We start from the raw sequence: 26,032 nt of genomic DNA on the forward strand, positions 1-26,032 counted from the left end.
TCTACAAAGTCCAACATTCCTATTCGCTGAGATATGAGGGCACTCTGCCCCTTAATCTAAGAATTGATCTTCCATGTCTTGCGTTGTCGGAGAGTTATAAACGGTCCGTGTGGAGCCCGCTCCGTGTGGGGTTCCAAGGTGTCATATGTGAGCCCGGGTTCCGATTCGAGCCCTAAAGCAAAAAGAAGAAAAAATAGAAAGAAAGAAAAGAAAGAAAAGAAATTAAAACATCTTCAGTGGCTGGCCGTCAGAATCTGGGGCGAAATGGTGGTTAGCATTTGCCATCGCGGCCTTGGGGACTATCGCTGATGCCCAGAATATCCCAGAGTGTGCGGTATGGAAGCTGTTCAATAACAAAACCAAGACACAGCTGATAATGACCGCCAGGCCAACTGCCTCGCCGAGGGCCTCAAGAATTCAACATGCACCGCGACGGACGCTGACCGCATATGCGCTAATGAGACATGAATGGCCAATGTTCAGGCGTGCTCACTAGGAGCATGCACCGTCGTTGAAGGACTTCGTAAGGCCTAGAATGCTGGCCCTCTTGATATTGGCTGACCAGAGTGACTTCCTATCCTCAGAGTCCCAAAATGCCACAGCTACCCTCAGCCACTGGCCGGTCCAGGACAAGAGTATTGTCGCTCCCATCGCGACAGTTGTTACTGGTGCCTTGGCTCTCGTGTTTATCAGCATCAGAGTGGCTGACTGTATTGCTAAGAATGGGTTCAAGTGGGCTGATATGTGTGCGGTCCTCGCATTTGTGAGTGGGCCACCGTGTGAGCATGAAAGTTGAGAGTCTGCCGGCTAACCAGCAGATTAGATCTTTTCGTTACCCATGGACATATTTGAGTTCTTCAGTGTGTTCCTCCTTCGCAACTTAACTTTCGGGTATATGCTAATAACAAAACAGTGATGGGTTCAGGTATGGGAAAGGACGTTTGGACCCTAACGAAAAAGCAAATCACAAACACAGCGAAGGCAAGTATTATCCAGAGGGAAAGCAGTTTCAGGTGGGAGAGCTAACAGCGTGGACAGTATACGTGGGTAACCCAAGTCTGGTATATCCCGGCAATCATCCTGACCAAGGTGGCCATCGTCTGCTTTTTCAAGCACATTTTCCCGGGTCCTAGATTTCGACTGCTATGTCAGGGGACTATCATCCACTGCTTCTTGTTCATGATGTCGACTTTCATCATTGAAATACTTGCCTGTATTCCAGTCGAAGAGGCCTGGTCGAGGTGGAAAGGCGAAAGCACAGTCCTGTGCTATGATAACACAAGCTTCTGGTGGGCGCATTCGGTACGTGACTTGATCACTATATTCGTTATATTTAGATATATCAACTAACTGACCCCAGGCAATCAACATCGCTACGGATCTGTGGCTCATCGGCCTGCCCATTCCGATGCTCCTTGGACTCCAGCTCAAGACAAGGAAAAGGATCTATCTGGTTCTCATGTTCAGCATCGGTATTGTGTGGGTGCAACCCCCCGTCAACTCCTGCTATTGACCTCTCACATTTCGACAGAATCACGGTTATTAGTATTATCCGTTTCTCAAGTCTGCTGAAGTACTCCACGACGTCAAACCTAACATGTAAGGCCGACCCCCACCCTGGCCGGTGGTTACTTGGATCTCGAGCTCAAGCTAACCAATGTGTACAAGACAACAATGTCATGGTAGAAGAGCTGCTATTTTAGAATGAACAGGAGGCAGGGTTCTGAGGCTTGGGGGATCGGCGTAGGGGTCTGCCAAGGAATGGCAATGGGGCCCTCTGCAATGCCGTGGCCGTGTCCCTCAACATTGCGAAAATGCGTTGCCGACTTACCGTTTGCGTTCAATGTCTTGTTGGTCGCCTTACCCAAGTGGTTGGTTCACCGTTCTCGATTTCATCGATTGGTAGCGCCAAGAATGGGGCTGACATAGGAAATACGCCCTAGCCTATCAGAGTCGATCCAGGGTCATGTAGCTTCGTGAAATTCGGTTGCTGTGTTGTTATAGAACAGAATGTCAAGTACAAAGTGCTAACCCAGTGGAAGATTTCATCCCAAAGAGGAGTTCCACTCCACTTGATGGGTTTCAATGACTCACGGAGACCGGCTTTCAAGCGTTAGTAGAGTACAAGATGTAAAACCGTTTCGATCGAACTTACATCGCTAGGGCTCATTCTCCTATAGAACCCGCACACTCTCGTATTCCGCAGGGTTTGTCTGACACAATCAAAATGTTACGAAATCGACAACCCGAAGACCCGGTAGTATGTATATGTGTTTTGTCGAGCTGCAAACGTGTCTTGATCAGCCAGATAGGGTTTGTTGCCGTAGATGTTAAGGCCAGCAGAAATTACTGCCTCTTCATGAACGAAGGTAGAATCTTCCGCTTATCCTAAAAGCCGGGCCCCGATGTGTTTGCAGTTTCCGTAGACATAGATCTTAATCGCAGTTACGAGACCACGCCCACTAAGCTTGGACCAAGCCTGAGAAAAATGCGCGCCAGCCCTCAGCACGGTATATTGAATTTACAATTCACACAGTTTTGTGGTTGGATCCTTGACGCGGCTGCGGTTAGAGGGTTGAACTGGCTCTGGGTTTAATAAAAGTCAGAGTAATAAAGATCACGACAGGTGGTGTTATGGATGCCTCGAGCATTAGCCCCTCTTCGTGGTAGATAGACCAGTTCTCTTTCTCCTCTCTCTCTTCCTTTCTTCCCCCCTCTTAACAGCTAGTTGCTCAGATAGCCAATACAGGACGTATTGCCTTCTCTCTCTTAGTCTTAAGAGGTGGGAATACATATACGCGCCTATAAGTAGGTGTACCTATGAGGTAACCAGCTTTTTGTCACGTCATCAACAGGGCTACTGAGCGTCGCTATTTCTGGGTGCAAAATTCTCAGAGTCTTCCACTGCATGTTGATTGTAATGGAGAGAAATAGGAGAGAAATCGTAAGGAGTTCGTCAAACACTTTTTCCCGATAAGGCGATAACACATGTGACTGTCATCACGTGATCACAAACACAGTGGTGAACGACGGGTTTTGATCAACTCTGGCCTTTTATGCCGCTAATCCTGATCGAGTCCTCATCACTTGAGATACTGAACCTGCTCCAATAAAGGATTTATATGATATACAGATCCTACTTTTGTTTGCAAGCAGAATGTCTCAACACCCACCGCACAGAATAAGATCCCGGCACTCAAAATCGCGCTCTGGCTGTAGTACGTGCAAGTGAGTTCCCCAAAAACTTGATCTCGCACAGCAACTTAACGTTGTAAAGGATACGACATAAGAGATGTGACGAAACACATCCCGCTTGTCTCAGCTGTACGAGCACAGGCAGGCAATGCGACGGTTATGAACAAGCCGTTGATAAGAGAACACGCGAGTGGCGTGAATCCAAAACCAAAAATCAGAACAATGTAGCTCTGCAAAACCGATATTGCTCGACAGTTCGGTCATCGGTCACGGCCGTTCCTCTGCCTTTGGCAAGTGCCTGCCAGATCGACCTTAACTGGAACGAGCTATGGTATCTGGATTTCTACCACAACCGCACAGCAGTACGATTCTCGCATTACTTTCAAAACTCATTCTGGCAAGGATTGCTTTTCCAAATGTGCGAAAATCATCCTGCTGTCCGTCATGCTTCGATCGCTATGAGTGCGTGGCATACCCAGTTAGAACAGATTCCAACGAGCTTTAAAGATCAGGGCCCCAGTCTGACTCTTCGGCACTCTACAAAGGCCATTGCTTATCTTCGAGAAAGTCTCGCTCGGGAAGATCTCACTCCGTACAGCTCAAGACGCACCCCGAAGGAAGTAGTGTTAGTCACATGTTTGACTTTTACTCTCCTTACTCTATTTCAGGGAGATCTCTATTCTGCTCGCCGTCACCTTGCGTCCGGTTATAAACTTTTCAAAGAATGGGATGTTCAGCAAGATAAAGGTGCTACTAGTCTGGCCCTGACACAGGCTTTTTCCCAGATGCACGTTTACTGGTCCTTCTGCTCTTATTCCGAGTTATTTGTTAAGGATTCCGCACAACTCAATAGTGAGTATCGGATATCCCCAAACACTACAGCGGCTCCATCAAATATTACCCCGCTCTATTCGGGTATTGATCAGATGGACTGTGTCCAAAAATTTTCAACCCTCGTCTCGGGATTCATACTGGATTACACTACTTGCGGGTTTGATATTGGACCAGCAAGCTCCATCGGCCGCGGCGCGGCAGTAGTCTTGACTAAGCTTCGGCTCTGTAGAAGTCATCTTCTAGCCGTCCTCGTCGAATTGGATGGTCTTGCGCCAGAGGACTGCGATTCACTAAAAGTCTTCTCATTATTGATCGATGTCATTGAAATTAAGCTGGCTGTCGCTAAAAACCAACCACCAGATGAGATGGTTTACGATGATCACCTAGAACAGTTTCAGCATATCACAAAACTTGCACGAACCCTAGCAGACTCGGCCACGGGTTTAAGTGACATCGTGATTTCGCCGTTTAGCTACAGGTACTCTGTTTTGCCTACGCTCTTATGGTCTGCGGCCAAATGTCGCGATTGGCAGGTCCGTCGTGATATCTTTTATATAATGTACAAACGACCAGAAGATGACTACTGGGCATCTGCGACAACTGTGGCCTTAAAGAGACTGATTGATATAGAGTCAACTGGAGTAAAGCCGGGGGACATCATTCCTGAATCTGCTCGAGCCTACTGGGTTAATGTGAAGATTCAGTCTGAGGGATCCAGGGTTGAGCTGCGGTATCGAAGGCCTCCATACTTGAAGCATGGAAGTCATGAGTAGGAAAAGAATTCAATTAATTACTAGCATCTTCCCAAAATACATTCACATACCAACATACACCACTTCAACCACTGTTCTCATAAATTGGGGGCCCACGGTATCCAGCTAAGGCTGAATCTACTACTGAAACGAGAGAGATACAATGTGAATTCTTTTAGTCCTATAGGAGTAGATGGGACCAGGATATGGGACCAAAATCTTTTTAGTCCCATGGGAGTTGTCAAGGCCTACTCTGCCGTATCCTTCCCACGATATTCGGTAGCACCAACCGCTCTCACAATTACAATTACAACGATGCTCCCTTTGCGGACAGAAATAGGATCCAGAAGTCTCCCACACATAATGTTACATATACGACTCCAGACAGGCATGAGGATGATGTAGTCTGAGCTGGTGGATAGGAGCGAGAACTACCCACGGAGGAAGTGGTAGAAAATCCAAAGAAACAGAACCGGAAGAAAAACGTGACTCACTTCCAGGGACCCCCTGTTTTCCAAGATTTCAACGGAATGGCTTGGTGCTGATTGGCGTCTATCTACTACGTCTTAGTTTTTCAGCCACCGCGAGAATGATCCATGTTGCTTATGTGACGATCTGGACCTGAGCGTTCCTAGATTCCGCCTAACTCTTTGTTGAATGAGCTATTACATTAACTATAGCGCTAAAATTGCCTAGGCGCTATAGGACATGACAAGGGTCTAGATAAGAAAGCCCCACCGGGTAGACAAAGGGAAGTCCACGGGTACGTTACGTCCAGTTAGGGCCTAACGATTGGCTGACCAATCCCCCCTCCTGCCCCAGCCTCAACTCTCCAACCCCCCCTCATCAGTTGCCTATGTTGTCGGCAGTTCCCTAACATATCATCACCTATATATGAAATGGCTCAACGAAGCTTGTCAGACATATTATTCAGCGCCGCTGTGGATTTGACTCCTTATGAAACTCTCTACAAGCATTTCCATACGCATCCCGAGCTCTCGTTACAAGAGAAGGCCACATCTGAAACGATCGCCTCACACTTGTCACAGCTCGGAGCCTATGATATTCACACCAATATCGGAGGCTATGGGCTTGTCGGCATTCTCAAAAATGGCCCCGGAAAGACAATTCTTCTTCGGGCCGACATGGACGCGCTTCCAGTCAAGGAACTCACCGGCCTCCCCTACGCGAGTTCAGTGACTATGTCTGATGCGGACGGCAATGAAAAGCCAGTGATGCATGCATGTGGCCATGACATGCACATAACATGTCTTCTCGCATCAGCCGAACTTCTAGCCCGTGCACAGAATGCGTGGAGTGGAACTTTAATCGTACTCTTCCAGCCGAACGAAGAGAGGGGCGGAGGCGCTCAGGCCATGGTTGACGATGGACTGTATTCGAAGATTCCCATGCCTGATTACGTCTTCGGTCAGCACGTCATGCGAATGCGAGCGGGAAGTGTTGGTTCCCGACCAGGCACGATCATGGCTGCTGCCGATAGCATGAAGATCACCCTCTACGGTCGTGGTGGTCATGGGTCACAGCCGCAACAGACGGTAGACCCCGTGCTCCTTGCTGCACATGTTGTTGTTAGACTTCAGAGCATTGTGAGTAGAGAGGTGGACCCGACTGATCTTGCTGTCGTGACGGTCGGGAGCTTGCAGGCAGGACAGACAGAAAATATCATTGCGGACCGGGCGGAAATTGGAGTTGACTTTAGAACTGTCAAGTTGGAGACTCGGGAGAAAATAATTTCTGCTATTCGGCGCATCGTTGAGGCTGAGTGTCTTGCTAGTGGATCGCCGAAACCGCCAGTGTTCACACCAACAAGGCGGTTTCCGCCCACAGACAACGATAAACAGGTCGCCTCCCAACTGGCTGCATCTTTCCGAGACCATTTCGAGGACTTTGATGATGATACCCCAAGAACTAATGTTAGTGAGGATTTCTCTACCCTGGGTACTTCCCAGGGGCTTCCTTGCTCCTTTTGGTTCATTGGAGGAATTGACCCAGTGCTGTGGGATAAGGGCCAGAGAAACGAAACTCCCATGGACGAAATTCCTGGGAATCACTCAGCTCTGTTTGCGCCTGTGATCCAGCCAACGATGCAAACCGGAGTGGATGCATTGTGCCTCGCGGCTTTGACATTCTTGAAAAAGTAGCCATTCGAAGCCCAAAATGCCCTCTCCACCTGTCTGTTTCGGCGGTTTGAAACGTGTTTAATGCTGTATATAACAAATCGCTTGCATATCTGAGAGGAATTCCCGGTTCCATGCTCTACACTGCTAATTGTTGCATAGATGATCTTTGTGCATAATGTGTATTTCATTCCTCTGCAATTTCATTCTATTCATCTTCAGACCGCACGTGGCGGGAGCAGAAAACCTCTTTATTTTTGATTTCTCATCCTCCACATGTCATTGTTCAAAGCCAGCCAAGAAGGACACCACAGCAGAGGCAAAGGCCTTGGAATCATCCTGACATTCCTCGCGATCATCACCAACTTGCTCCAAGAACAACGCCAACTTCGATTCCTTCCATCCCATGACAGGTGCAGATTCCAAGCACATCTTAGTCATGCCAAAGACATCCATTTCATAATGACCCTGCACGGACAGCACTCTGCCGGGGTGGTAAAGTCCCTGAATAGGGCAGATGGGCGTACTTCCAATATTAATCCACGGCGCAGGCAGCGAAACCGGCGGCGAGTCGGTAAGTGTAACAGCAGTTCCCTTCTCAACCGCCATCACGCGATCGCCATGGAACATCTGAATGCGCAAGCGTCCCTCGGGGAGATCACCAAGTGCACCTGGGAACGACTTGACAAACGCATTTTCCAATTGAACAGTATAAATTCCGACCTCACGACCGAGAGGGCATTGTTCAACCCAGACATCACGGACCGGATCTTCCACGTTGCGGACGAGAGCGTGGGAAATAAGTTGGTGGCCGAAACAGGTGCCCAGAATACGGACTTCTGGGTATTGGTTGTACACTGTCTTGACGAATTTCTCGAGCTCTTGCATCCATGGTGAATGGTCCATCTCGTATACGCCGGGCGAACCGCCGGTGATCAGGACTGCGTCCACTGGGGCTTGCACGGGTATTTGGTCCTCGCCTGCATGGCCGCGGAGCTTGTATAGGTCGGGATAATGGCCTCCTCGGATATCATATGGCGTGATCTTGACTTCGAGTTGCTCCTTCTCAGAGAACAAGGTCTCGTTCAGGCGTGATGCGGTCTCGCGGAGGATGGCTCGGAAGTGGGCACTGCAGAGCCCTCTAGCCTCGTATAGCTTACGGGCTGGGATATCCACGTCTAGGACGGCGATATGGATGTGGTGAACCATTTTTTTTTAAAGAAAATATGTGTTTAATTGATGGAATATTTGGGATTATGGAGGGTGGAAATGGCGAAGTGAAGATTTCAACCCCCTGGGTGTACTGCTAAATAAGATAATTTCGCCATACTAACCCCGACACAGGATTCGAAATCATTTAGGTAAGACATAGTCTTGTGGAATTCAGGAATTCATATAATAAAAAGGATCACAGGAAGAAAAAACGGCCAATTACTCCAATAGACTCCAACCACCACGGAAGCATTAGGTAAAAGCCCACGTTGTCACTCGATGAGCTTATTTTTTCTTGATCCACACTGAGTTACACCGAATACCTTTTACATATTTTCTCCGGTACCCTATTCCTACCGAAAATAAACCGGGTTGTTTCTGTTCAACAGTGTATGGAGTACACTCTTTTATACGTATACGCCCTCTGCCTTGAGATATCATGTGTAAGGGATAATGCCTGGTAACTCTTGGCTTTCCCGTGTTTCAGTTGACTAACACGGCATTTGCTACGATCTGAGATGCTTTATTTCATTTATAATGTCTTCCAAGTCCACATATGCGTGAACAGTGTCCCGTCGAACCAGCTAGTTCCGCACAAAACGATCGCCTAAGAGCTTATTAAGGCTTAGCTTTCCATCCATTTCAGTGCTCATCCCTTGCCGCTTTTTGTTCGCTGAGTCACGCCCACCCCTGAGGCTTACATAATCATTAGGATCGCCCCGGGGTCCTCATCCCTGGCTAGATGAGAATCCCCTGAGTAACTCCGTGACTTGAGCGCTCTGACTTGCTCAACATCCTCAGCAAAGCAGGAGAGTAACCAAGTTAGCAGCTCACCGTGCAACCTTGGTTGACAAAATGGATACTGGCTTAAGGATGGCCCCAGTCCGGCACCGGACTCAAGTTTGAGAAATATTTGTGGACCTGATCCACACCGACAAGTCCGAAGTCCGGGCCACGGAGTGAGCTCCGGAGTTCTCAGAAGACCGGAGTTGAGAGGATAGCGGAGAAGACACGCTAACTACCTATGTATGTATGTACTCGAAAATATTGATCTGATAAGGAATTGCTCCAGGCATTACTGTTCAGCGCCAGAATCTTGGACATCACTTCGATCTTATAATTATACTCAATATTCTCATAATGTCCTTTTATACGTCTTCTCAACTCAATCAAACTCTTCCGAACAACTTCAATCCGTTGATTTCCTGATTCACTATGAGTGGCGTTCAAGTTTGCTCTGTTCAACATGAGACTACCCAACCAGCTGAGCAGATCGAAGTATCTAGCTCCTGGTGTGGTGCTGGACCTGCGGCCTACGACTTCCGCACAGACACTATCACGACACCGACCTTATCTATGCTGAAGGCGATTGCTCAAACTACCTTGATGGATGACGTATACCAAGAGGATTCGACGACAAATGACTTCGAGGAATTCATGGCCAACCTCACAGGCAAGGAAGACAGTCTCCTAGTCATATCGGGCACAATGGGAAACCAAATTGCCCTCCGATCGCTGTTAACACAACCACCCCACGCCATTCTCTGCCATTACCAATCCCACATTTTAAAGTCAGAGGCTGGCGGCTGCTCATCCCTGTCTCAGGCGCATATGCAGCCCTGCATCCCAGCGAACGGACAGTATCTGACCCTCGAGGATATTCAGCGAGACGTGGATACTCGTGACAACATCCACATTGCGCCTACCCGCGTGATCTCGCTGGAAAATACCCTCGCCGGTGTCATTACTCCGTTAGAGGAAGTCCGTCGGATCTCTGCATTCGCTCGCGCCAACAATATCAAGATGCACCTTGATGGCGCAAGAATCTGGGAGGCTGTCGCTGCTGGTGCAGGCTCATTAGTTGACTATTTGGACTGCTTTGATACAACCCAGATGTGCTTTTCCAAAGGGCTGGCTGCCCCTGTCGGCAGCATTATTGTTGGACCGAAGAGCACTCTGAAACATTGCCGATGGGTTAGGAAGAGTATTGGTGGAGGCATTCGACAGGCCGGGATCATCTCATCGGCGGCGCGTGTGGCGGTTGAGGAGAATTTCGGAAATGGACCTAATGGCGAAGGTGGCCGATTGCGAGAAACGCACAAGAAGGCTAAGGTTATTGAGAAGATGTGGGTTGATCGCGGTGGCGCGGTCAGTCGGCCAGTCAATACAAACATGGTTTGTCTGGATTTGCCTCTCAGCGATATCACGGTGGACAGAATTATTTGCGTTGGTAGAGAGGAAGGTGTTAAATTGTTCGGTGGAAGAATAGTCGTCCATTGTCAGATTGCCGATGATGCCATTGTCCGACTGGGAAATGTTTTTGATCGCGTGTTGTCATCGACAAAGAAGAGGGAAGAGGTAGTTGAGGAGTCAGATTCGGTCTATAGATAATCAAAGGAGAAAGAAGTGTATAGGAGACAATTTACCACGGCTCAACAAGTATTCCTCTACCCCTTCCAAGGTTCATTTCATAATTCCCTGTTTGTTATATAACGCCTGTCATGGCCTTTTGTGCTTTGCATGATTCGCTTCGAAGACCTACGAAATATATATAACCAACTTTGTAAATACATATAGTTAGGCAGCTTGTAACATTTCTCATGTCAGTTGTAGTAGTAATTCGGAGGAAATGCCCCTATAAGTTAATTGCTATTGTTTAAACTTGACGTCGCACTAGGAAATACGATATTATGAAAGTCACAGGATGAACCGCCCCTCACTTGAAATCATTAGATGTAATTATTATGCTGAGCTATTGATATATGGAGCAACTAGAATCGAAAGTGTTTCTTGAATTTCAAGAGTACAGGTAGAACTTCATGCCACTTGAATCATCTTGTCAGCCATTTCGAGCAAATTGTCGGCCATGACATCCATCTGAGTGTCGAAGATCTCAATGCACGATTCCTTCTCATAGATCGAGCAGTAAGCACCACGGAAGCTGATTGTTTCAAAATAAGTTAGCCAGGCGATCTTCCTCATTCCGTTTGAGAAACAGCAAAACCTACCCAGCTTTAACAGCCGCGCTCACATCCCACATATGCGCCGCCACGAACCACTTTTGATCTTCGGCAGCGAACTTCTCCAGCATGGGCTGGTAAGACCCCATGGAAGGCTTGACCATAGCAAGCGGTGACTCCAATGCGGATTCATACTTCATGAACTGATGGCAACTGACAAGGTTCTCGGCGGGCATTTCAAATCCGGCGCGCTTGAAGTAGCCGCCGACTCGTTCTGTGTCGCCCGTGGTCAAGCACCAGATGGTGAAACCATTATTCCTCAATTTTTCCATCATGGCGCGGCAGTCCGGGCGGAGTTCCAGCTTCGAATACGCATCGTGACATATGTCTCTTTCCTCGTCGGTGGCGAACGACCTCGGATTTTCGATCCCGGACATATATAAGACGCGGTAAAAGAGTGCCTTGAAGACTTCTTTGTATGGCACGCTCCGCTTTGACATGTGGAGCATTAGAGATTCGAGCTCCGCAGCTTGCATCCATGCGAAACCGAATATTTTGGCCGATACTCCATGTGCTCGCAGTCTTGGGCCGAGAACATGTTCGATGGTGTCAAGAAAGTAGTCGAATGACACGCATGTGCCGACCACATCGAAAACAGCGTGCTTCTTGGGGCAAATCATGTTGTGGATATAATATTTAGACTGATGATTGAATGAAATTGAACTGGCAGACTGAAAGGATTCTTGGGATGCATTTTGATCTGGGCCGTAACACGGTCATTTATTCAAAGCGGTTCACCAAGCCAAGTCCATTGGAATCGTTGTCTGATTGCGGCACAGCGCTATCCGATAATCTACATCCCGCCCTTGATCCATTCCGCCCTCGAATCAAGATAGGAATGAGGTTCACTCCGTACATGTGAGCTCCAGGACGCGTGAAGAGTGGCGGTGTGAGCACTCCGGGACTAACCATATCCGGCAATCAGCTATCTTCGGACTAGACCCACTCCGTCCGGAGCTCACCTTGGGGGTTATATTTGTTGATTTCACACATGCTATTTTAGTACAGACTCCGTGCCGAGAACCGAGTATGGAGGGATCTGAAAGCATCTTGGCTATTAAATTTGATTAGGTGGATTCTTCAAGTAGCATCCATGGTGTATGTATACGCCAAAATGCAAGGGTTGAGGACGTTCCAGGAAATTGACCCCAATGCATCGGGACGCACAGCAATATAGGGGTTAGAAGGTATTTACATTCAATTTTTCATGCTTAGAGACTTAGATGATTCACACTTCCATTCCATAATATACTGATTGGTGTACAAACAACCTCTCATTATATGCACTCTATAGATCAATATCTAGTAACTCAACACATAGAATTACTTAAGATATATCCAGTTATTATCATAATGCACCCCCCAAAGTCAGGTAAAAGTGATGCTGAAGACTATGCAACTCCACTAGCAAGTCAACAGATCTCATAAATACAGTAATCCACCCTCAGTTCCATAAAATGTTCAGCCTGCGAAGACCTTTCTTTGGCTTTGCCTCAGGCTCTGGATTCCGATTGGCAATATCGATAAAGGGTTGAATGGGGATATCTTCCAAGGGGACGATCTTTGTCTTTCGAATAAACTTGTACCCAAAATAGAAGATGAGGAAAAGAGGAATATTAATATACGAGGAGACAAATGTTTCGTCCTCCCAATTTCCTTTGATGAAAGTCGAGTACCCGCCCGTGATGAGCAGGATGGTGAGCATGAAAAGCGAGGCCCAGCTGATATATGGCTGCAGCGGCGTCGCCCACGGTAGAGACTTCCGAGAGATTCCTTGTTTCTTACAGCCGTAGTAGAAACGAAGATAGGTGATCAGGATAGTCATCCAGTTGGTCAGAGTTGTGATAGAGACAAGGTCTTGTAGCCAACTAAACACGGTGCTGGCACTCGAGGAGAGCGACATGTATCCCAGACACATGAATAGACCGTAGAGCGAAATTGCGATGAATGGGGCCGAAAATCGGTTAAGTCGAGTGAAGAACTTTGGGGCTTGACCGTTCATCGCCAGCCCGACCAACACTCTGGTCCCGCTGAGCATGTTCGAGTTGCCTGAAGACCATGCCGACGTGATAATGACAGCATTTATAATTGATGGCACTACCTTAATTCCAGCCAGAGTAGCTGCAATCACAAAGGGAGACTCAGAAGCTGTCCCACTAGAATTACTGAGTCTAGGCTCATTGGAGGGGACCACAAGGCTGACCATGAAGATGGAGATGACTGAAAGGAAGAGGTCAGATTTGATAAAGGGGCGTTTTGTTCTCTTTTAGAGTCAACATACCATAGAAAACCAATATACGAATGAAAATCCGCTTCGCAGCTTGTGGAATAGCCTGTCTTGGCGATTTTGTCTCTGCGGCAGCGACAGTAATTGTTTCAATCCCCGAATAGGCGTAAAGGGCATTATTCAGAGATGTCCAAACACCGAGGAAGCGACCAAGGGCGCCACCGATCCCAAGATACTGAACGAAAGGTCCAGGATTGCGCCAGTATTCAAACCCGATGGTTTTATGGTCAGGCCCGCCACCACAGGTGATCACAAGAGCCTGATTTATGAGTATTAGTACCTGAAATCTCATAAATCTGGTAGGAGTCAAGCTGAGCTTACCATTATATTGACTCCAATGATCAGCAATATCTTCATCATGGAAAAAGCGAATTCAAGCTCTCCATATACTCTCACAAAGAGAAGAGCAGTACACAACATAAGCAACCCAAAAACAGTGATCCAAATCGCACTATTGAGGTCAGACCAGAACTGCACTAGTACAGCAGCGGCCACAATCTCTGCGGGGATGGACACAAGGTAAGAATATACCACATTGTAACCGTTGGCAAACGCTAGTGCCGGGTCAACAAAATATTCCGCGTAGCGGACTATTCCACCAGTCAAAGGAACAAGTGTGCCCATCTCGCCTATCGCAAGAGTTACGGTGCCAGCAACACAGCCCATGACTAAGTATCCTAGAAAGGCACCCAGGGGACCAGAACGCGAAATTGCTCGACCAGAACTGAGGAAGAGGCCTGTTCCGATAGTACCGGCCAGAGCGATCATTTGAATGTGTCTCTGATGAAGGCCTTGTCTGACAGTCGAAATTTCTTCGAAGTCTCCAACATATTCATCTTCTGGTTGAACAGGGGACTCTGGGTCTTGTATTGTGGTCTTGACATCTTTGGTGAATTCATGGGATGTATCGGGGGAGTCCTCGTTGCCATGGAAGGTCTTGATCGTGGACATCTCGATTGACTTGGATGTTCTCTCTTGGGGAAAAGAAAGGTTATTGAAAATATTGGGCGGTCGTTCCTAGGTAGCGCAGACTGCGACGTATCTCCGGAGACAATTTAGCTTGAACTTATAGCCAACTTCGTTAGTGACCATATCGCTCTGAGGTCATCCTGCCAAGCCACCGATTGTTTATCTGTATAGTCAAGCTATGCGGGTAACGCGATTTTAGAACTAACACCAGGCGTGGCCTTTAGTATCATTTAAAAACAGTTAGAGCGGGAAGAGATGGGACCTTGATTGGTAGACGGGTGAAGATACAAGATGGCAAGCACCCAATCGGCAGACATATGTATCTTTGACCAAGGTTGACTGGGGGATGCGAGATAGCAGCACGCGGGTGATAAATGGGGTGCAGATCGACTCCGCAAACATGCAAGTCCGCGAAATCCACTCCGTGAGATAGCAGCTCCGATAGATAAGCTGTACGGACTTGCGAACAGACAGCTCGGAGTACGAAGAACCAAAGTACTAACACTGAGTACTCGGAAAATGTATTCTATATAGAAATTAGAGATGTTTGAGGGCGTTTCTATATAGTATTTCACATTCTCTTCGTCTATTAACACAAGCATTACAAGCTGAAGGCATCACTTCATACATTTCAGTTGTCCAATCAACAGACCCTATCACCGAGCTCCAGCAAAAACTGTCCGAAGCAACTGAATATCATGCCCAAAGTCTTCCTAGTCACGGGGACTTCAAGCGGCTTCGGCCATGATCTGATCCAAGAGATTTTGAGTCGTGGAGATATTGCTATTGCGACCGCACGTACTCCTGCGGTCTTGAAATTCGATAACACGACCGAGAACAACTATATGACCTCGAAGCTCGATGTGACCGATACTGAATCGATCAAGGCAGCTTTTGCCGAGGCAATCAAGCGCTTCGGGAGAATTGATGTTGTCGTGAACAACGCGGGCTACGGCCTCACAGGATGCTTCGAGGAATACACCGAAGAACAGATCCGGATGCAAATGGAGGTCAATTTCTTCGGTCTCGTTAATGTTACGCGGGAATCAATGTCTACCATGAGAACACAAAAGCCCAGCGGTGGTGTCATCCAGCAGGTTACCAGCGTGGGTGGACAACGCGGAGTTGCATGCTTCAGTCTGTACGCCGCGAGCAAATGGGCGGTTGAAGGGTTTACGGAGTCTATTTCCAAGGAAGTGAAGCCTGAATGGGGCATCAAGTTTACCTGTGTCGAACCAGGGGGTTTCAGGTGAGTTGGGTGAATCTCTAGTGAAATTTGCTTTTGTCTCTGATTTAACATTTTCGTATTAGAACTGATTGGGCTGGTCGGTCGATGGCTTTTACCGAACGCCATCCAGAATATGATCACCTCGATGCTAAAGGCTTGATGATGGCCCGCCATGGGACTCAGCCTGGTGATCCCCGGAAGGCCGCAAAAGCCTTTTACGATTTAGCCGTGATGGAAGACCCGCCCTTGAGAATATTGCTCGGTACAGATGCCTACCCGGCCATCCTAGCAAGGCTAGAGGAGGAGAAACGGAATTTCATGAAGTATGAGGGAATCAGCTTAGGCACCGACGTCGATTAAGTGATGAATTGTATTGGAAACCTGACATAGCCCAATGAAAATATCATCCAACATTTTAAGACATATATAGTAAACCTGTAGATAGGTAATATGGAAGATGAGAGCCTAACTGGATGGTTTCCCTACTTGACTTGATTATGATACTTATAACTAGGCACAGGACGAGCGGAGCCGCTTTTGTGTGCTCATATCACGGACTCGGTGCAATAGAGTAAATTAATCGGGGTCACTAATACGATACTCTACAGGCAATCACTACACTGCGATATATCCTAGAGAAGGAAGCCTTTGTTAGGGATACAAGACTTCTAGATAACACTCGGAAGGGCCCAGCTGCGTAGTTCCGCCTTTGATTCTTCAATGTTCAATAAATATATCTCACCTTTTGAGGCCGAGTATATCACCCCCAAAGGGACCGTTCCTTGCCGCTTCTAACCTCTCCTTTGTCGTTTCGAACAATCTCGGAACACCAGTATCTTCAAACCCGATCCCATTCTGAACCATCTTAGCAACCCCAAGCGCAGACAAATACGCCTGAGGCATTCCATGGCCATTGAAGCCCGCAAGTACAAACTGGCCATCCTCCCCAGGCACGGCGCCAATGTGAGGCTGGGAATCCCAGCTGTACCCCATGACCCCAGTCCAGACTTTATCCACTTGGGCCCCGCTGTCTTCCCAGCCTTTGAAATGCCGTTGCATATAACCTTCGTAATGGTTTTTGACTTCCTCGATGAGAATTGAATCGTCCACATTGTCGTACCATGAACTCAGTACAGGATGGTATCGCAAGTTGGCTCCACCGACGACAATGCTACCGTCGGCACGGGGGATGAGGTATGAAACAACGTTGTCCTCTTCACGGACTATGTAGGAGTTGTTCAGAAGAGGCGCTCTCGTACTCTCAGGAACTGAAATATGAGTGCAGAGTCCTTTGCAGGGAACGATGGCTTCGCGGTACTGTGGCAGAAGACCCGAGATATAGGCATTATTCGCATACACGACTTTCCGAGCGACTGTCGTGCCTCGTGGAGTCGTAACGATAAAGCTGCCCGAAGGTTGCCGACTGACGGACGTCACCGGGGTATGAGCCTGGAGATTGACCAGCCCAGTCTTGAGAATTGAGGCAGTCAGATGGAGAATCAATTTGTACGGCCACAGGGTTGCCGCCGTGAAAGAAGCGCAAGCTTTGGCACCTTTGACACCCGAGATACCCTCCGCATCCTTGCCAAGCACAAAGAAGACATCCTTCATGTAGTCAAGGTTACGAGATATCAATGTGTCGTACATATCCGTAGCCTTCTGGGCCGTTTCCCCGTTGGTCCATACATCGATAGACCTTGTGAGGCTAAAGTCGCAGTCGATTTTCTCCTTTTCGACCAAGGACTTTATGGCGTGGACATGTGCGATTTCAAATTCAGTCACTTCCAAGGCGCGTTCAACTCCTGCTCGGTCGATGAGCCTGGTCATAGGGGTGTACATGTCAGGTCTTAGGTGGCCACCATTGCGTCCTGTCGCGCCCGAACAGACACCCCGTGCTTCCAGTATTGTGATAGAGAGTTTCTTGTCACTGGCCTCTCCTTTGGTCAAGTGGTACGCTGTGCTAATTCCTGCATAGCCGGCGCCTATGATGACGACGTCGCTCGACACTGGAAGCTCCTCTGTGGTTCGATGATCATGCAGTTCGTGAATGTCTCGGTGCCAAAACGGCACAGTTGCATTTTCGACAGGCTGTCGGGGTATACTGGATGTGTTGTTTGGAGACATGGTCATCGGAGTGGGATTGACTGTTGCTGTTTGATCTCGGAGAACTTCCCCAAGTTGACGAGTTAGACTATTCGACGGCTTCGGCGTTTAAGTAATGGCCGTGGTTTCAGTCCTTGATTTTCGTTCGATGAGGATGAAAACGAACTCCAATTTATCGGTATTCAACGACTGATCCACGCCGTGTAACACCGTGACCGGCCCTTATCGACCCCGCAACCCCTGTTGCGCACGGGGTAGCCCACTCCGACAGATCAAAAAGCACTCCGAACCCACTCCGGGCTATCTTATCAGTTGGGACAATTAGCAAGGCGTGGTAAAATGGCCCTTTGGTGTATTCAGGACCGAGAGATTGAAAACACCGGCCCAGTGAGATTGCTTAATACGGAAAAGGTGGATTACTTTGTTCAAGCCAACCATTCTGAGTCCAATCAACGGTGTTCAGCCAATCCATATCATTGAATGCGTTCATCTCAGGATCAATGTCACACTCTCTGCCCGTCGCAGCGGGTAGATTCTGTCCTGGGGACTGTTGGTCTTGCGGACCATAGTGTCTCTGGGACTGCTGTTCGCTCGGCATCTCTTGTGTTTGCATGCCACACGACGACCCCAAAGAATCGAATACAGCGTCAATGATTCTCTGTAAAACCGTCTTGAACTTCTTGCTAAGTTGCGCGTTGTTATCCGTAGGCCGTATCCAGTCAAGTAAGGCTCTGAACAGAACCAGATTTTGGATGACTTCCGACCGCGAGAATCTAACACAGTCGTGACCGCGGGTCGTCGATGAAAGCTCGCTTTGCGTGGCAGGTGGTACTAGATTACTTGCTCGGAGAAGCTCGACACATAAAATCCCGGCACAGGGCATTCCGTATGATACCGCCTAAATGAACATTAGTTTTTATTGTACTCTCGATCCAGATAACCGGCTAAGCTCGCCATCGACTTACAATCCAGTCAAAGGCATGGTGGAATTCATGTAGCTGATCGCGGTTAAGCCAGAGAGATATGATAACAGACATTGTCTCTTGAGCGATATCGAACAAGTCTTGGCCACCACTGAATTGCCGTGATACAAGTAGACGCTGGAGAAGGAACTGGCATTGCAATACATCAAGTTGTATGCGGGTGATAATATAGGCTTCCTGGGCACTCTGTTCATGGAATCGTGAGCTTGACTGAGGGTGCCACTCAGAGCTCCCCTGGTACTGAATGTGCGGAGGATATGAAGCAACTATCTTTCCCAGCTGGACTTGTAGGTCTCTGCAAAATGGTTGAAGTTAGCAAAGTGTATGCAATATTGCTTCCAAATAACGCACTCTACCTGTGGTTTGGTAAAATTCGAATTGACACTAAGAGTTAGTTCCAAGATTCCTTCCCGGATAGGACTAAGCATCGTCAGTGCTCGAAGCCAGGTTGTTGTGTATATGTGACCATTGGTGTTCCAGCCATTAGAGTCAAGCTTTGCAATGGCCACAGCCAGTCGCTCTCGGCCCCCATATACATCTTCCTCGCATAAATCAAGTGGGAGAGGACATTGACAGTAATGGCTACTAAGCATAGGCGGTCGCGCATTGAACAAACTATGACATTTGTCATGGTAATACATCGACGAAGCGAGTGATGCTCGGTGTTGAGAAAATGGCGTAATTTCCTTCGAATGAGCAAGGCGATGCAATCCTGCACTTATAAAAGCACTGCGGACAGTCCCATAATCGACTCGTACGCGGTCACCTATGATGAAATGAGCTCTAGTCTATAATGCCAGGGTTGGTCCTAATGTTTTGTGACTCACTCTCATCACTGATGATGATGCTTTGCAGTCTGGTGCTATTCTTCATGCAAATAACCATGGTATCACTGATTTCAAAGTTCCCTTCGCAAAGCCTTACACAGGCAGCAGCACACTCTCTCATCTTCTCTGCCGCAGTGTTGCGATTCCGTCCATGCTGCTCGGGTAGGTCAAATACTGGGTCCCACTCTTGTTTGCATCTGAATGCAATTCCAGCCCAGCTGAAAAGAATCCCGATCATTTCCCATCGTAGATGAGGTCCACCAAACCAGTTTATCCAGGAAGCATGGTCAGAATTGCCTGCGTAATCGCAGTCGGGTGTTGAGTGAGGCCTTTTGTGGTTGATAAACAGATCATTTGCCACTCTCAACACTGATTCCCGCGTCCGGGGCTCACCTAGCTCACTGGCGTATTCCGTCCATACTTGTTTCAAGCATTGCTGGATCATGGTTGGCGACAGCCATACATCATAGATATGGTGAATTCCTGTCAGGAGCATGTCACATGTACGAACAGAGGGGAAGTTGAGCAGTGTTCTCACAGCCAAATCCACGCGAGACCTGGCCATTACATCAGGCTCTCGGTCTAACTCGTGGTAGTCGGAGTTCGTGGCATCGGCCATCACTGCGCCAAAGCTATCTTGGTTTTCAACAAAGACAGCAGAGAAGCGAGTTGTCTCGTGTTGGCCCAACTGCTCTTGGAATAACATATTCCGTTTTGATGCGCTCGAACGGGCTGTTACCCCCGAACTCGCAGCGGGGCTCGGATCAGCAGGAGGGAGAGAGATCGCTGCCCCGACCGAAGGTTCACTAGGAATGTGGAAGGTGCTGGAGACATTTTGAGTCGCCAGCAAGTCCGCGGGCAGGCTTGAGTCGAAGTGTATAGGTGTGTGGGAGGTCGGAGGGCGGCGTTTGGTCATAGGAGCAGGGTGATAAATGCAGTTCAAGCTGCGCAGGACACAACGCGAACACTTCGGACTTGCATGGTCACAGCGAATCTTGGCCTTGCGACATGGTTCACAGGCTTGCGGTTGGCCATTATGGCGTTTTCTTGGTTCTGCGTGCATCTTGTCTCCTCACAAGCGTAGTTCCCCCTTATTGTTTACTAGCTCGGTGGTCGAGGCAAAATGTCAGACATTTCTGAAGAGATAACGTTAAAGCACAACTATCGTACAAACGGCAGAATGAACATGATAGTAGAGGAGATTACCCAGTAAGGGCCAATGGGTGAATTAAGTACGATGCTCTATCGCAAGCCGATAGGGAGATTGATATCTTCAGGAGCCAATCATCGTACCCAGTCAATATTACCAATATTACCGGAATGCGTATTAATACAGCGGCTTTCCACACAGTCCCATCCCAAAGTCGCGTATTAATTGTGGTATGGCTCTGCGTACAAAGCCAATACATATAGTAGACTTATATCTTCCGGGAAAAAGTGAAGCGCGAAGCCCTATTGTCTCTTAAAAGGTGGACTCTAATATTTTGTCATCTGTGTACATATGTTGTATACCGAGGAATACAAACCGAGCCCCGAAAAACTTTGAAATCTTCCTTGCAGATTTGAACCCCACAGTTGGTAAGCTTACCGGTAATCTTGCCTATCAAGCTTACCCCGCAGGCCACCATCGTCTAGGAGACTGCCATACATAGCAGCTTCATACAGGCGATTCACCTGCCAGGCATGATGTCCAGCGTGGGCAATTAGCCATGCCATCTCATCCACAAATCCGAGTGAGTACGCCCGCGCCATAGCTAGCTGGAGTCTCTCGGACAAGTCATCCTCTATTCCCGGATCCACGGTACCCTTAGTCACATATTGCATTGGTTTGGTACTGAGACACAGCCAAAGCTCAGCCAGTAAGCCATCATTTTCATCGTATGCGCGTAGGTGCCCGTCTACTTGATCACAGGGGTCGCCGCCATTACAAGCCCCTTGCAACGGTCTGCTGAACCCAGTAGTGCGCAGCTCAGGGTCGAAGGCTTCGTCAAAATCCGCCTCACGCGGTTCTTTTACCGTCTTTCGCACCTTGGAATAGCCAAGCAGAGCACGTCGCAGGAATCGGTGTCTGTCGTTCAGGATATGCCATGTGAACAGTGCCGCGCACATGCGCGCCATAGGTTCCATCCAGCGTTCACATAGCATCCTGCAGCCCGTATGGGCGTATGCGTCATACACCGTCCGTAGCGCTTCCTCCGTGACTATTCCTGTCGAAGTCATGTCGGCCGTGTTTAGGAAGGAGTTCAGCAACTCCGAGTTGAATAAATCAGATCCCACATCGATAACGTCTGTCCCGGGGTTGCTAAAGACCAGGTCGCTCATCACTGCATCGCGATCAAAACCACGCACCATGGCCTCTTTGGCCATACCCACCAAGCTGCTCTCGAGGGTGCATATGATTTGAGCCTCTCGTCTGTCCAGCGTCGCCATTCTATTAGCCAATTCTGATTTGTGTGCCTCTTCTAGAGCAACTTTCATCTTTATGTACTTCATGCCAATCTCGACAGCGGCCCTCCTTTCGGCACCGCCTGGAGTATGCAATGCATGGTGATCACCAATCGCCCACTTGATCACGTTTTCGAACTCTGGAAAGACTTTGTGATAACCGTGCTCATAGTAGAAAGCCATGTCGGCACAACAATTGGAATAGAAAGTTTCAGCATCATATGCCCCGATCAACAGGTTCGTCATTCCGCACCCAAATAACGCGTTGGTGGTGGTCAGGGCTTTCGGCCATTTCTCTGCACCCAAAAGCTGGACCACCTTCTCCGAGGCTGGTGCGAGGCCATGACCTTTGCTGGGCAAGATGTGCCCAGAATCATGCTGCTCCTTTCGCCATTTCTGCAGATCCTCGGAGAGATGCATCTCCACAAGACCTTTCTGCAATCCTTCGTTGGGTGAGTCGAGGCACTCAAATAGTCGTGTAATATAACGTATGGCAGTGTTTGAAAGATCGTCCAGTAGCTCCAATCTGCCATCTTCGATGATGCTGCGTGCCTCTGCGTATCCCCTATGGATTGGGAAGCTGGGCTCCTGGGCCATTTCCTCACCCCAGAAATAGGGTGGGCTTCTATTTGTCGATCGTCGGACGGCTACCTCGATACCACCCAGTGGAAGTGACAACTGGAACTGGTCCAGTTCCTCTTGGTTCGCATCCATGGCTGATTGATTGTCTTTCCAATTGGCAGTGAATGAAAACCGAAAGACTAGTATAAAAGGGGTACACTAGTCAACTAGAGGCGATGTTAGGCTTGCTTATATAGCTTCGTTTTACCTCGGTATTTCTTCGGCGAATGCAGTAGGACCCACGCAACTGGTGTGCAGTAGCCATATTTGGGATGGCATGCATAAAATGCCAATTGATCGTCATATAACCACTCTTGGCACAGATATCGCTTCAAGTGGCATAGCATGTTTTTTTTTTCGAGTCCATCTCTGCTGTCCATTATTTTACCAAGCGATGAGGTAGTGTTCATCGATCAAATGTACTCTACCTCATGATAGATAGTCCACAGTTCAGACATAAGTTTATGACCACACTAAGTCCTTACCCTGTTACAACAATATATAAATTGGACCACCGCGTCAGTGTAGGAAATATTGGTAATCTTAGAGATACCTAACATTCAGTAGCATATTTCCCTGGCTAAATCAGCCAATAGATGATAATGGTTTCATATGGCCCCGAGCAGTTGAAGAAGGGTTTCACTCAAAGGCTGAACGAAGGGAATGGTAGGGACCTATGCTGTGATGCCCATATGAAAAACCAAATCCAGATACTCTACATAGAGAATCCTAATAGTTATGGATCTGTGCTGGGACGCTAAAATATTCGGCATAAAACCAAACCAATGTATTGCACGGCATGTAGAACCATCCACACTCCTGCGACTTGTATCCTGAGAAATAAATCCGCTACGCCATTTTAAATTACCGCTCTATAATGAACTATTTTGTACCTGTCATACTAAATTCGGTAGAGCGCTCCAAGGAGTTTTATTCGTGCCTATCAGGTCAAGCTCCTAATCTGATCAGAGGAAGCGAGGCTCCTCCGACTCGACGTGGAAGACGACGACTTGGAGCATTCATCGGCGAGAGTGTAATCAGTGACTATGTTGCTAGACTACGACCAGCCCAGTATTAGCTACTCCGTACAATGAACTTAGTTCATTTAAAGCACCGACGATCTGAAAAAGAGCAATCTGGGGCAAGTCCGGGCTGTGCGACAGCCCCACAGATGAAGTGGACAGTGGACAGTCGTGAAGAGTCAACTCGGTAGTTTCATAAATATAAGCAGAAACAGAGACTAAGTAAATGCTTCTGGTTTACTCCGTACTCCATACCAAGTTCCACTATGAAAGAGGAAATGTTCTTTGGCGTTGGGGTCGGACCCCGAGCTATCCGAATACGACTAGCTAGCCGAATGAGGAAGATTCAACGCTTTATTGGGAAAAAGGGCTTCACGTTTAATTAGTAGCTTGACTAGCCTCTTTTATAAGGCTATTTTATTATGTTGGTTGATATATACCTTAACACTTTCTACTCCGTATTCTTCATCTCAACCTCACCTCCAAACTACCAAACATGACCCCCCGTTCATTACCCCTGAACGGGACCAACCAAACGCCAACGAAAGACAACCTTAGACACAGAAATATCAATGGCTCCCAAACCAAATCAATTGGGAATGGTCATACAAGCGCACCAAATTCAACCCCGAAGCACAAAAAACAGGGCTCTGTTCTTGGTCGTTGCAGGGATTTCGCGCGTAAGCACACGTGGACGATTCCGCTAGGTCTCGTGCTAGCCTTCCTCTCACTATACGCGCTCAACCCGACCGAGTCAAACCCAATCTCTCATTTTATATTCCTCTCCTACAAAGAGGAATCCCTGAATAGCGACCCAAATGCCCCCATACAGTATGGCAAGGGTCTGTGGGACATAGCATTCGTGTCATTCTACGTGATTGTGCTATCCTTCACGCGCGAATTCATCATGCAAGAAATTATCCGCCCGCTAGCAGTCTCGCGCATCAAGTCTCGGGGAAAGCAGGCCCGCTTCATGGAGCAGATGTACACGGCGATCTACTTTGGATTCCTCGGTCCCGCGGGGTTGTATGTCATGCGCCAGACACCGGTTTGGTACTTCAACACGCGTGGCATGTACGAACTCTTCCCGCATAGGACCCATGCGGCTGAGTTCAAATTTTATTACTTGTTCGAGGCGGCGTATTGGGCGCAGCAGGCTATCGTTATGCTGCTGGGGATGGAGAAGCGACGGAAGGACTTCATGGAGCTTGTTGCGCATCATATTGTGACATTGGCGCTTATTGCGCTCAGCTATCGCTTTCACTTTACCTATATGGGCATTGCTGTTTATATCACGCATGATATTAGTGATTTCTTCCTTGCCGTAAGTCGCATATCTCCTGCCTAAACCAATTCTTCTGGTTTCGACACAACCCACAGTATCCAAGGCATCTATTTACAATTTCCTCAGGTTTCAAAATCTCTCCATTACATAGCCCCGGACATAATGATCCCCTTCTACGCAACCTCGATCGGCGCGTGGGTATATCTCCGCCACGTGCTGAATCTTCGGGTCCTTTACTCCATTCTAACCGAGTTCCGAACCGTCGGGCCCTACGAGCTCAACTGGGAGACCCAACAGTATAAGTGCTGGATCTCAAACATCATCACTTTCGCACTGCTGGCTTTACTGCAGGCTCTCAATCTCTTTTGGTTGTATTGTCTGTTGCGCAGCGCTTTCAAGTTCCTCGTGACCGGGGAGAAAAAGGACGATCGCTCCGAGCCGGATGAGTCTGAAATTGAGCAAGATGAACTCAAGGCTGTTGGGGGGGTTAATGGCCATGCTTCGTTGAATGGCAGTGCATTGCCCAATGGGAAATCCCGGCATGCCATTGATGCTGTGGGTATCCCTGTGGAGGCTAATGGGGCTCGCTAAATGCCCATGTGGCTTCTTGTTCCTGTGGGTGCATCAGTGAGGCGAATTAGGCTGATATTTCGCCTTGCCACGCATTGACTTTCCTGTTTAACGAGTTTGGACAGCAATTTTTGCTTAGTCCATTTCATCCGTCATGGCCATGTTGTGCCATGTACCATGACGATTCAATTTTATGTGTTGTTCTCTGTTCGACTATTACTTCTGCGGACTTGCCATGTCTTAGTTCATACGATTATATGTACCATACTACGAACTACGATATATTATTTGGATATACTAATGATAATGTATAATTGAGCCGAGATTCGATCAACACCAATCACATACATAATCCATTCCAATGGGTCGTCTGCAATTCTGGGTCGTCTGCAAATTCAATTTGCAGAAATTATATACTCAGTCAATGCTATGCTCGCGCCTCATTGCTCGCGCTGTAAATCATGACCAAAACAATATAAACATCTAACAAAACTCCAGAGCTATGTGCGAAGGTGGAATCTACAAAAGGAGATTTAAACGG

At 48.0% G+C, this 26,032-nt stretch overlaps 11 protein-coding genes across 11 annotated transcripts; 6 read left to right on the forward strand and 5 right to left on the reverse strand.

Moving 5' to 3' along the window:
- Window positions 1–535: 535 nt before the first annotated feature.
- N7455_005765 (uncharacterized protein) lies at window positions 536–1,513 on the forward strand (the record flags this gene model as incomplete). Its single annotated transcript, XM_040959483.2, has 3 exons — window positions 536–763; window positions 1,039–1,302; window positions 1,361–1,513. 3 exons carry the CDS (start codon window positions 536–538, stop codon window positions 1,511–1,513), a joined length of 645 nt encoding a protein of 214 aa, XP_040810035.2.
- Window positions 1,514–3,611: 2,098 nt separating this feature from the next.
- N7455_005766 (uncharacterized protein) lies at window positions 3,612–4,802 on the forward strand (the record flags this gene model as incomplete). The annotated part of the gene is made up of 1 exon (XM_040959540.2): window positions 3,612–4,802. One exon carries the CDS (start codon window positions 3,612–3,614, stop codon window positions 4,800–4,802), a length of 1,191 nt encoding a protein of 396 aa, XP_040810040.2.
- An 878-nt stretch (window positions 4,803–5,680) lies between these two features.
- Window positions 5,681–6,943, forward strand: N7455_005767 (M20 family metallopeptidase; the record flags this gene model as incomplete). Its single annotated transcript, XM_040959514.2, has 1 exon — window positions 5,681–6,943. One exon carries the CDS (start codon window positions 5,681–5,683, stop codon window positions 6,941–6,943), a length of 1,263 nt encoding a protein of 420 aa, XP_040810022.1.
- Window positions 6,944–7,198: 255 nt separating this feature from the next.
- Window positions 7,199–8,128, reverse strand: N7455_005768 (type 1 glutamine amidotransferase; the record flags this gene model as incomplete). Its single annotated transcript, XM_040959494.2, has 1 exon — window positions 7,199–8,128. One exon carries the CDS (start codon window positions 8,126–8,128, stop codon window positions 7,199–7,201), a length of 930 nt encoding a protein of 309 aa, XP_040809985.1.
- Window positions 8,129–9,346: 1,218 nt separating this feature from the next.
- N7455_005769 (threonine aldolase family protein) lies at window positions 9,347–10,522 on the forward strand (the record flags this gene model as incomplete). The annotated part of the gene is made up of 1 exon (XM_040959557.2): window positions 9,347–10,522. The coding sequence occupies one exon, from the start codon at window positions 9,347–9,349 to the stop codon at window positions 10,520–10,522; it is 1,176 nt and encodes a 391-aa protein (XP_040809986.2).
- Window positions 10,523–10,948: 426 nt separating this feature from the next.
- N7455_005770 (putative 2-haloalkanoic acid dehalogenase) lies at window positions 10,949–11,771 on the reverse strand (the record flags this gene model as incomplete). Its single annotated transcript, XM_040959547.2, has 2 exons — window positions 10,949–11,072; window positions 11,140–11,771. The coding sequence occupies 2 exons, from the start codon at window positions 11,769–11,771 to the stop codon at window positions 10,949–10,951; spliced, it is 756 nt and encodes a 251-aa protein (XP_040810023.2).
- Window positions 11,772–12,595: 824 nt separating this feature from the next.
- On the reverse strand, window positions 12,596–14,389 carry N7455_005771 (uncharacterized protein; the record flags this gene model as incomplete). The annotated part of the gene is made up of 3 exons (XM_040959515.2): window positions 12,596–13,371; window positions 13,433–13,697; window positions 13,760–14,389. The coding sequence occupies 3 exons, from the start codon at window positions 14,387–14,389 to the stop codon at window positions 12,596–12,598; spliced, it is 1,671 nt and encodes a 556-aa protein (XP_040810038.2).
- A 716-nt stretch (window positions 14,390–15,105) lies between these two features.
- On the forward strand, window positions 15,106–15,995 carry N7455_005772 (uncharacterized protein; the record flags this gene model as incomplete). The annotated part of the gene is made up of 2 exons (XM_040959556.2): window positions 15,106–15,656; window positions 15,719–15,995. 2 exons carry the CDS (start codon window positions 15,106–15,108, stop codon window positions 15,993–15,995), a joined length of 828 nt encoding a protein of 275 aa, XP_040809987.2.
- A 378-nt stretch (window positions 15,996–16,373) lies between these two features.
- On the reverse strand, window positions 16,374–20,611 carry N7455_005773 (FAD dependent oxidoreductase superfamily; the record flags this gene model as incomplete). The annotated part of the gene is made up of 5 exons (XM_040959499.2): window positions 16,374–17,826; window positions 18,143–18,636; window positions 18,704–19,016; window positions 19,073–19,487; window positions 19,549–20,611. The coding sequence occupies 5 exons, from the start codon at window positions 20,609–20,611 to the stop codon at window positions 16,374–16,376; spliced, it is 3,738 nt and encodes a 1,245-aa protein (XP_040810021.2).
- A 521-nt stretch (window positions 20,612–21,132) lies between these two features.
- Window positions 21,133–22,707, reverse strand: N7455_005774 (uncharacterized protein; the record flags this gene model as incomplete). Its single annotated transcript, XM_040959513.2, has 1 exon — window positions 21,133–22,707. One exon carries the CDS (start codon window positions 22,705–22,707, stop codon window positions 21,133–21,135), a length of 1,575 nt encoding a protein of 524 aa, XP_040810045.2.
- Window positions 22,708–24,132: 1,425 nt separating this feature from the next.
- On the forward strand, window positions 24,133–26,028 carry N7455_005775 (uncharacterized protein; the record flags this gene model as incomplete). Its single annotated transcript, XM_040959496.2, has 3 exons — window positions 24,133–24,960; window positions 25,048–25,476; window positions 25,990–26,028. The coding sequence occupies 3 exons, from the start codon at window positions 24,133–24,135 to the stop codon at window positions 26,026–26,028; spliced, it is 1,296 nt and encodes a 431-aa protein (XP_040810019.2).
- Between the last annotated feature and the right edge of the window lie 4 nt (window positions 26,029–26,032).

The sequence above is a fragment of the Penicillium solitum genome, assembly GCF_028829755.1.
Source record: "Penicillium solitum strain IBT 25940 chromosome Unknown utg000003l_segment0_segment0, whole genome shotgun sequence".
Lineage (NCBI taxonomy): Eukaryota > Fungi > Ascomycota > Eurotiomycetes > Eurotiales > Aspergillaceae > Penicillium > Penicillium solitum.